This window comes from Protobothrops mucrosquamatus, unplaced genomic scaffold (genome assembly GCF_001527695.2).
Source record: "Protobothrops mucrosquamatus isolate PMUCROS unplaced genomic scaffold, P.Mucros_1.0 scaffold2955, whole genome shotgun sequence".
NCBI lineage: Eukaryota > Metazoa > Chordata > Lepidosauria > Squamata > Viperidae > Protobothrops > Protobothrops mucrosquamatus.
In genome coordinates this window covers 10,038-20,107 of record NW_015388978.1, presented here as the reverse complement: position 1 = coordinate 20,107, position 10,070 = coordinate 10,038, and the positions used below count along the sequence as shown (strand labels likewise).

General features: G+C 51.2%; 1 protein-coding gene across 1 annotated transcript in view; it reads right to left on the bottom strand.

Annotated features, from left to right (window-relative positions):
* Nucleotides 1-9,053, bottom strand: part of LOC107296736 (H-2 class I histocompatibility antigen, Q9 alpha chain-like) — a 15,244-nt gene extending 6,191 nt beyond the window's left edge. Inside the window, exons 1-4 of the mRNA XM_015826090.1 lie at nt 8,920-9,053; nt 5,155-5,430; nt 1,807-2,082; nt 86-367 (exon numbers count right to left, since the gene is read on the bottom strand). Of these exons, the coding sequence (XP_015681576.1) occupies nt 86-367; nt 1,807-2,082; nt 5,155-5,430; nt 8,920-8,983 (898 nt within the window). The 5' untranslated portion in view covers nt 8,984-9,053. The remainder of the gene's footprint in view (nt 1-85; nt 368-1,806; nt 2,083-5,154; nt 5,431-8,919) is intronic.
* Between the last annotated feature and the right edge of the window lie 1,017 nt (nt 9,054-10,070).

Here is a 10,070-nt window from a genome sequence, read left to right as displayed (position 1 = left end):
CTGGACACAGGTGGGGTGAGATTTCCCTCCCACAACCCTCCAGCCTGCCAAAGAGCCCAGCCTTTCCCTCCCTGCAGCCTCTCACCCTCAAGGGCCATGTCCAGAGGCTCCTCCAGGCCGTCGTGCTCCACATGGCACCGATAGCGGCTCCTGTCTTTGGGATCGATCTGGATGCTGAGCCAGCGGTGATAGGTCCCATTAGCATTTGGGGCCACGGAGCCACGGAGGGTGTCCTGCAGCCAGACCTCCCCGTCCCTCGTCCAGGAGGCATCAATCTCCCTGGGGTAGAAGCCATCCACGCGACAGACGTGCGTCTCCATCCCATCCTCCACCTCCGTCTTGCTGCTCATGGTCACCTCTGGGGGGTCTGCAGAAACGGCACCCCTGGAATTAACTCTGAGCCCCTCCAGAGCCTGGAAGGTGGGGGGAAACTCAGAGGGGCAGGAAAGCCTCCCACTACTTCCCACTCCACACCTGTAGCGTCTCCAAGAGTTTTAGGAAATGCTCCAGATCTGGAAAAAGCTCAACCACAAGAACTCCTGATTCTGAGACCTTCCCAGGGACTCAGCCTGAAAAACCTCCAGCAGCAAATTGAGGGTCCAAGGAAATTCCTCTCTGGCTGCTTTGAACTCTGAGTGATCTTGGATTGTTTCTTTCAGGGGAGGGAAAGTGGAGGTGCTCTTTTAAGTTCCCTTTCAAGACAACAACAACACAGAAGTTTCTCCCTATTTTTGTGGTTTCCTTCTGCTCCCCTGAATCTGAGGCTGCTCCAGGCCTCTTTCCAAGGGACACAACCACAGTTTAAAGTAGAGGAAAGCCAGAATCAAAGTAAAAAGGGGCTCTGGGCTTTTCCAATTTCTGACTGATTAATTTGGAGAAGAGATATTATCCCTCAAAGGGGACAGGTGAGGCCAATGGAAGAGAGAGAGAGAGAGAGAGAGAGAGAGAGAGAGAGAGAGAGAGAGAGAGAGTCCTCCCAGGGCAGGGAGGGGCTACTGGCAATTGTGTGTGGGGGGGATTCCCCTGTGGACCCTGATCTCACTCAGCTTATACTAGAGGGGGGGTCAAGGACCCCAGAGGGGGTCGACCCAGTGGGGAGAGGTTGTTTAGATGGGAAAATAAGAACAAACCACAGGAAAAGATTATACTGTGAAGCCTCCTGTGGGGTGAGGGGGTGTTCTTCAAGGTGGGGAGGGGGCTGTTTTGAGGAAAGACTCACTAGGTCAGAAAGGAGGGAACCTGTTTGGGGTTTAAGAGAAAAATCCACAGAAATTTTGGGAAGAAAAGAACCCCTCAAGCTTGGCCTTTTTTGCCCAAGGGAGGGGCCCTGAGGATGTCTTATTAATGGTAGACGTGGAGCCACCTAGTGGTGGTGGTGGGAGGTGCACCATCAGGTGCAAGGCAGGGAAGGAGCCCCCTGTGGGATGTGGGGGGAAGGAGAATTAATGGGGGGAAAATTAAAGGCACCCCACACTTGACTACAGTTTGGCTAATGGGGATTTCACCGAAGAAACCCAAATGCCCTTGTTGCCTCACTGTGGGCTGTGAACAGGACACCCCCAAGTGCTTCTCCTGCCTGATCCACCCAGACACCCGCCAGGTAGAGGCTGAGTTTCCTGGTTCATTGAATGGCGGCCTGGCAAGGGGAACCAATCGGCTTCCCTTGTCTTGGAGAGGGGCTGGAAGGGGAGGGGGAGGATTCCCTCCTGGGCAGTCAGACGGCAGACCAGGAACCCAAAGGGGCCGAATGTGCACAAGAAATCCGGCCATAAAGGAGGAAAGTCCAGCCTGCATCCAGGGGCTCACCTGTCCTCAGCAGCGTCTCCTTCCCGTAGGACAGGTGCTTCTCCAGCCACTCAATGCAGATTTCCTCCAGGTAAGACTTGTGTCTCTGATTCTTTCCTGGAATAGCGTCCCATTTCCTCTGGGTGATCTGGGCCTGGGGTTGGGGAGCCACCCAGGTGAGTCTCTCCTTGTCAAAGGTGAGGAAGGTCCTCCCATCGTAACCATACTGATGAAATCCTCCTTTGCTCCCATCAGCCTGGAGCTCACAGCCATACATCCACTGCCACGTGTGAAGGCCTGAAATAGGAACAAGATGATGGTTTGGGGAGTCCTCGAGATAGACACAGACCCCCTTCCCTGCAGGGACTTTGACACAGGCACTGACACCCCCATTTCCTCCCTAGCATTCAAGGGAAAGAAAGCCCCCATCACTACCTGCCCTTCTCCCCTCCCTCGACCTCCCTTCCTCCATTCCCCCCCCCAGGATGGAGCCCCTGAACCTCCCCAGGAAAAGGGGAAGCTGGAAAAGCCAGCGGAGGATCCCGAGGGAGACCGAGAAAAGAAGGAGTCACAAAAGAAACGGAGGGACAGAGCCTCCTCCATCTTTCCTTCTCCAGTTCCTCTGTTGGGGAGACTCTTGGGGGGAAAGGAAGGGATCCCAGAGAGGGAACATTTGCCTGAATCTGCAGCTCCAAAGAGGGACTGAGAATCTCATGGCCTCAGAGAGAATCTGGTCGATCTGCAAAGAAGCTTACAAAAATCCCTGTGACCATAAATCTTGATCCATGTTCACAAATATCACCAAGTCACAAGGCTGGCTCTCTTTTTGGGCTAACCAGAAACAAACCATGGCTTTGTACACTGTGGGAATGAAGACTTGAAGGGCCACAAAGGAATGTTTTCCTTAGCAAGAGCAGCAAGTGGCCCAATCTGATCTGCTCCCCCAAAGGGTTATTGACCTTTGAATTGAAGTTTGAAGTTTACAGTCTTTGCAAGGTCCTGGAGAAAATATTTTCACTTTAAGGGACCAGATTCTTGGATTTAAAAGGGAACTGAATGTTTGAAAAAACTGAAAAGAAATGTTGAAATGTTTCTACTTCTGGTTGGGCTTCAGAATGAGGAAGGATGCCAGAAACTCTCAAATCTGAGGGAAAACCACTTGTAAGTACAGTTGAACTGAACTGACCAGTCCTTTCCCTCCCTTTCCACTCCCATGAGTGACCGGGTGAGGGGATCCTTTCTCTGCAGCTTCTGCTCAGCCTGAGACCTTCCCTTTGGAGGGAGAGGAAGATCCTCCTGAGCTGACTGTGATCCTGCCCTCCAGAGGAGATTCCCTGATCTGCCCAGGGGGGAAAAAAGCTTCTGGATTTCTGCCCAAGAAGAGTCTCCTGCCATTCACAGGAAGGCACTGAAAATCTGGCTGCAGTTTTCAACTTCTGAGAACCAGCTCTGTCTTATTTCAGAAGCATCAAAGGCTAAGACAGAAACCGTCTTATTTCAGTTGAAGATGAAATCTGTTTGTGTTCATTGCAAGTTTGGCACAGAATTTAATATTTGTGCTGCAAAAAAAAAGCACAGGGATCAGACTGAAAAGGCAAGTTTTTATTCTTAGTATAAGAAGGCTGTTAATGCATCTCTACAGGTCTACGCAGGAAACAATTCTGCCCCATCTCTGAGCCTGGATGTTCAGGGGTTCCCCGAGGCCTGAGAAATACTTCAAGGGTTCCTCCAGGGTCAAAAGGTTAAGAAAGGCTGCTTTAGGGAGGCTAAATATATATTTATATTTATAACTGCTGTGAAGAATATCAGAAGTCAGTTCTTTATGTCTTTTTTCTTTGTTTTTTTTCAACTTCTTTTCTTTTTTTGTACTTTTTATTTTTTTTATTTTTTTATTTTATTTCCTTTATGTTACTTTCTATTAGTTTTTATCTTTTGTTGAAAAGTTTCAATACAAATTATATAAAAAAATTTAAAAGGCAAACAGGATATCAGGGATCATTAAAATGGTACTGAAAACACAGGCTAATGTCATAAAGCCTTGGCATAAATCAAGGGTGTGACCACATCTGGAATATTGTGTGCAGTTCTGATCACCAGACCTGAAAAAAGGCCAGGAGGGAGCTGGGGAAGGTCCAGAGGAGGCGACCCAGAGGATGGGAGGGTGGAAGCAGCCTCCCTTGGAGGAAAGGTTGGGACATTTGGGGCTGTTTGGCCTGGAAAGGAGGCTCCCCTCCACTCTGGCCGCTCTCCTTCCCCCTTTCTCCACCAGGGGGAGCCCTCTGGGTCCATTCTGCTCCCCTGAGAGGCCAGCAGGGGGCCTGGAGGGATCTGGGGGGATCCTCGGGGATCAGGGGCAGAACTGGCAGTTCTCTGGGGTGTCTGACTGGGGGGGATGGGCAAGGAAAGGGCAGAAGAAGGGGGGCTGCACCTCCTTGGGATGAAAGGAGGGAAAATGGCTGATGTTTGTGGAGAAAGTTTACCTCAGCCCAAAGCAGCCTCTGGTGACACAGATATTTGCTTCCAATCTCTCCCCTAAATCAGGTTCCTGGAAGGTGAATCTTGTGCCCCAAAGATGGCAGAAGGAGGGGGGGCTGCTGAAGAAGGCCTCCCCCCTCCAGGGCAGCCCCACCAAGAGGGCAGCGCAGGAGTCCAGCCTGAGGGATCAAGGATGGGAAGCCATCAGAGCTCTGAGCGACTCAGGAAGGGCCCCAAATGGGGGTTTCTTTCTTTTCTGTCCTCCCCCCTCAAGATTGGGAGGATCCTGGAAGTGATCTTGTGCCCCCCCAAGATCTCCCCCACCCCATTTGGCCTCCTGGCCTCTCCTTCCACCTGGAGGATGAGAAGAAGCTCCTGCCATTTGGGGCCCCACTCATCCCCTCAAAAAGAGGTGAAAGAGAGGGATCTAGTCAGCCCAGATGGATCTGCAGTTGATCCCTCATTTCTCTGGTGTGAAAACAGACAGAAAAATAGGGACCTGCTTTCCCCAGGATCTCCTTAGGGTCCACCTGCTTCTTTTCCTGGAGGGGAGAGACCTGGGATCCCCTCCCTCCCCCACAGCAGGGGGTCCACCAAGGCCAGGACCCCCCAACTTTCATGGGGGGAGGAGGGGAGATTTCGGTCTCTTTTAACTCAGTTATATCCATATCCGCATCCTTAAAAAAATATTTTTATTAACTGTAATTGGGAGAAAACATCAGCTATGGAGGCATTGACAAGCTTATACTGATTTTTTTAAAAGAATAAACATTAAAAACCTTTTTAAATGTGGGGAAGCAGCCTTTCCCTTTGAAGGGACCCCCCCTTTCTCCCCCCTCTGGTTCCTGGGGAGAGGATTATGGGGCAGGAGGAGCCACCCGACCCATCACTCACCTTCGCTCTGATTGTAGCGAAGCCTCAGAATCTCCAGATCTCCTCTAAAGGTCTCCTCATTGCTACGTTCTCTCTGGGTGTTTCTGTCCCAGTATTGGGGGTCTTCCTTCCCCACCTTCTCTATCCAGGAGATTTGAGGCTGCACCCTCCGGCTGTTGCTGTTGTAGTGAACAAAGACTTGACCGTCCACGTACCCCACAGAGACATAATGGGGCAGCCCCTGACTGGGCTCCGAGATGGAGAAGGAGAAATACTTCATGGAGTGCGAGGAGGTGCCTGGAAGGGACCCAGAGGGGCAGAGTTAGGGGGCTCCAGCCAAGGACCCTCATCCTATGGAGGCTCTAATATGAGGCTCTGGTGGGAAAGAAGGAAGAAGGAGGAGGAGGAGGAGGAGAGCTGGGGCGAGGAGATAGGGGGAAAGGAAGGGGGAGAGGATGGAAGGGGAGGAAGGAGGTGGGAGGAGGGAGCGACTGGGAGGGAAAGAAGAAACTTCTGGAGGGCCTGAAGGGTTGGAGGGCAGGGGAGGTGGGGTGAGAGAGGAGGGGAAGGTCGGGTCCACCAAACATTACCGGCCCCAATTGTGCCCTTCCCCCCTTCCATCAAGGCCTGCAAATCTTCTTCTGGATTGCTCAGTCTCTGCCCCAAGGAAGCTGCAGTCGCCCCACAGGTAAAAGGGGGGGGGGTTTCCCATTCAGAAGCTCAAAAGCAGCAGGAAAGCCCACCTGGTCACCCCAACTTTCCATTCGCAGGGGAAAAAACATTCTTATGTCACTGAGGGCCAAAGTGGATTTTTAATAGCTGCAGATTTGAGGGGGGGCTTTCATAAAATGGGGGAGGAAAAGGAAGAATCTGGGTGAGACCATAGGCCATGGGACCCTTGGGGGAAACCCAAATATAGGAAGGCAAAGGGAGGAGAGAAGGGAGCAGCAATGAAGTCACCTAGCCCCTCAAAACTTCCTCCTCTTCCCTCCCCCCGCTGGAAAATTCCCCCTCCCCTCCCAGAGTTCAGCCATCTGAGCCGGAATCGGCTTTGAACCTGGGACTCAGAAGGGGGCTCACCCTCATTCCACAGAAAATCCCACTGTGATTATCACAAGATTTCTTCATTTCAGCAACCCAGTTAGGGCATTGAAACCTTCATTCAGAGACCCTCCCAATGCACCAGATTTACTCTGAATCTCACCCTTCGCTTTCCAGAGAAGCTGCTTTGAAATTTTTCCTCCTCTGGTTCTGATCCTGCACTTTCTCAGCACAAAGAAAGGCAGAAATGCCCCCCAGCCAGCTTGGGAGGAGAGTTGATTGTGGCTATCCAACTCTTCACACGATCAGTGACTCTCAACATGGCCTAAATTAGAGTTTCTCAGGCTCAGCCACTTGGACTTCAATTCCCAGAATTCTCCTCACCTGGAAGAAACCCATGGGGGCCTCTCCACCCTGGCCCCACCCCTCCACTGAGGCTGCTTGGGAGTTACTGCTGCCAACTCTCATGTTTGGGGGGCCTCTCAGCTGAGGTCCTCTGCCCAAACTCAGCCTCTTTTTAAAGGTCCTGTCACCTTTAAAGCCCCTCTGGTGAACCAAAGATAAAAATACATTATTTCAGTTTCTATCATGCAAACTCCCAACCAAGAGGTGTCCTGTTCCTTGGATTGGAGGAGAGACTAAATTCACAAGACATAAACTATGCTAAACTTGACTAACAAGGACAAAAGAAAATCACATTAAGTCACTGTTTAGTTTTCATTGCCAAAACACAAACACGGAAGAGACTCTGAGGCTGCCCAAGGAACAGAAAAACAGCAGCTTGTAAGTGGATTAAAAGAATTAAAATAAATAAATAAAATGAATAAAATGCTCCTGGGAAATCGATTAAGCTGATGAAAATCCCCAAGGCCCCTTCTGGGTCTCCATTCTGAAAGCTCTTCAGGTCAGAAATTCTTCCGGGGCACCAAAGAGTTGAAAGATCATTTTCAGGATCCTTCACGGGACTTATTTGGGCAGAACCTGGGTCTGCATGGAAAAGGGCAGGATCTCCAAAGCCCCCCCGAGAAATAAATACAGGCAGTCCTCGACTTACGACCATAATCGGGCCCACATTTTTTGCTGCTAAGTGAGACATTTGTTAAGTGAGCTTTGCTCCATTTTACAAATTTTCTTGCCACAGTTGTTAAGTGAATCCTTGCAGTTGTTAAATTAATAACCCCGTTGTTAAGTGAATCTGGCTTCTCCATTGACTTTGCTTGTCAGAAGGTTGCAAAATGGGATCACTGCAACCGTCATAAATATGAACCAGTGGCCAAGCATCCAAATCCTGGACACGTGAACATGAGGACGCTAAAATGGTCATTAAGTGTTTAAAATGGCGATAAGTCACTTTTTCAATGATGTTGTAACTTTGAACGGTCACTAAATGAACTGTTGTAAGTCGAGGACTATCTGTAGTCCCACTGCCCAGTTCCTCCAGTATGATCTCCCAATCCTTCCCAGTCTCCCAAGGCAAAGGCCTCGGCCTCCTTCTTCCTGCTCCTCCCCACAGTCCCAGTGGCTTCTCAGAACGTTTGGGGAGAGGGATCCCCAGATCCACTTCCTGCTCTGGGGAGATTTCAGGATCCAAAGGAATCAGGGCTTTTCTCTAAGAGAAGGAGGGGGGATCGGACCCTCCGTGATCCAGAACCCGCTTCTTCCACTCGTGGGGCTGAGCAGTGAGGGAGTCTGAAGTCTGCCTGAGAGGAGAAACGTGTGAACGTAACGCAGGTTGGGCGTCCTCACAATCACGAATCCTCCTCAGGTCAGGAAGGGCTGGTCAGTTTGGGCCTGTCTGTGTCCAAGCAAGCCCCTCATTTCAGGCTCTCCATCCAGAGGGGCTTCTCTCCTCCTGCCTCCAGCCCAGACTCTCTGATCCTTCAGATCCTGAGAGTTTTGGAAATGCCTTTGGAAAAGCTGCTGCATTGAGAGTTTCTCTGAGGAACAACTAGGGACACCCCAAGACCTCCGATCTGATGACTAAGGAATAAGACTAAACTTTAAATATTGTTGATTCTGCAAACTCTCCCGTGCTGGGGGCTCCTGACATGGAAGGAGGAGGATTTGGGGTGGAAAAATTCCTGCCTGTCCTAGAAAAAAGCTCTGGGGATATTGGGGTTTAGGACGGGGTGGGGGGTGGGGATCCAGGGGAAAGTGACAATCAATCAATCAGGGGGGATCTTTGGGAAGAGAGTTCAAGGAGGGCTTCTCTCCAGACTCTTCTTCTCCTGCTGCATTCCCAGGACAGCCTTAACCCGAGGGCTCCAGTGCTCCAGCCTCCTTGTCTGCCAATACACGGAACCGATTCCAGAAACGAGCCGGCTCCTCCCAGCACCAGAAGCCCCAAAGAGCCCCCGAGCCCCGCCAAAGGCAGGGAAGAGGAGCCAGGCGGAGGGGTTGTGCGAAGGCAGCCAGGAAGTTTGGGAACTGACCCGGTCCCTGCAAACGCCGCTTTCCCACAACCTCCACTTTGGGGGAGGGAAAGAACGGCGCTCGGGGGCGCCCAGGTAGACTTGACTGACCTCTGGAGGGGCCCCCCTTCTCCCGTTCCCAGAGGGGCTCTCCTGGGGGGGGGAGGGGGGAGACAGCAAAGTCCCATCCACGCTTTGGGGTCCCTGCTGAGAGGGGCCAGAGGGGGAGCGGACTCGAAAGAGGACCGAATCGGGATTCTCTTCCTGGGAATAATCTTTGGGGGGGGGGAGAGATTTCTTGATTGGATCCCCACCGGGAGATAAAGGGACTCACCGAGGCAGCTCTCCCGCAGGGCGACCGCCACCAACACCAGGAGCGACAGAGAGCGCAGCGCCATCCTGGCCGCGACCCTCAAACTGCGATCCGCTCCCCAGAAGTCGCAGGCAGAGAAAGACGCTCTCTGTGTGATCAACAACGCAACAAGCCAGACCAAAAGCTGGTGATTGGCCAAGCTCAACCAGTAAAAGAAAAGGTATGCTCGTGTCGTCATTGTTGCTAGGCAGACGTCCAGGCGCAACCGGCTGGACAGGCGGGAAAAGGAAAGCGAAAGTCCCGTCAGGAAATCCCCTTCCAGGCATTCCGCCTCTTGGGGGGGGAGGGGCAGAAATGGGGGGCTGGGAAAAGCGGGAGGGTTACCTGGGCCTGGGGGGAGGGGCGCAGGCGTGAGGAACGGTGTGAGGAACCATTGAGAGAGCGAGGTATGCCCAGTCTATCGCACAGAAGAATTTGTGTGTGTCTATTTGTGTGTCTGTGTGTGTGTCATAATAATTGTCTGTCTTTGCTTGAGGGGCTGTCACAGAGAAGAGGGGAGGGACTTCTTCTCCAAAGCCCCAGAGGGCAGGAGAAGAAATGAGGGGTGGGGGCTTGTTAAAGAGGGACCCAACCTAGAAGGAGAAATTTTCTAACAGTGAGAACAATCAATCAGTGGAATAATTTTCATCCTGGAATTGTGAGTGCTCCATCACTGGAAGTTTTCAAAAACAGACTGGAGAACTGTTAGACTGGGATGGTATTAAATTTCCTGCCTGGATCTGAGGGTTGGACTAGAAGACCTCTGAGGTCCTTTCCAGTCCTATGATTCTGTGTTTAGGTCATGACATCCCAAATGATCTTCGCTCTGGAGAAAAACGCTCAAAGGCTCTCCTGGCATCTTCAAGGGAAAGATATGTCTTTCTAGGGGAAAATGTCAAAGGTATTTTCTTCTCTGGGGAAGCCACGAATCTTTAGGAAGTTTCAAAGTCTTTGGTTTTCCCCAGAATAAACTAAGATGGCTGCTCTCTCCCTTGGCGCTTCTTCTGGGGAATCCTTGGACTAAAAGAAGAAATCCTGGTTTCTTATTAGGATTGAACAAATTCAGTTGATTTCACATTTCCTGTAATGAACAAAGTATGAGAAACATTCTAGGGTCTTTTCAAGGCTTGAAT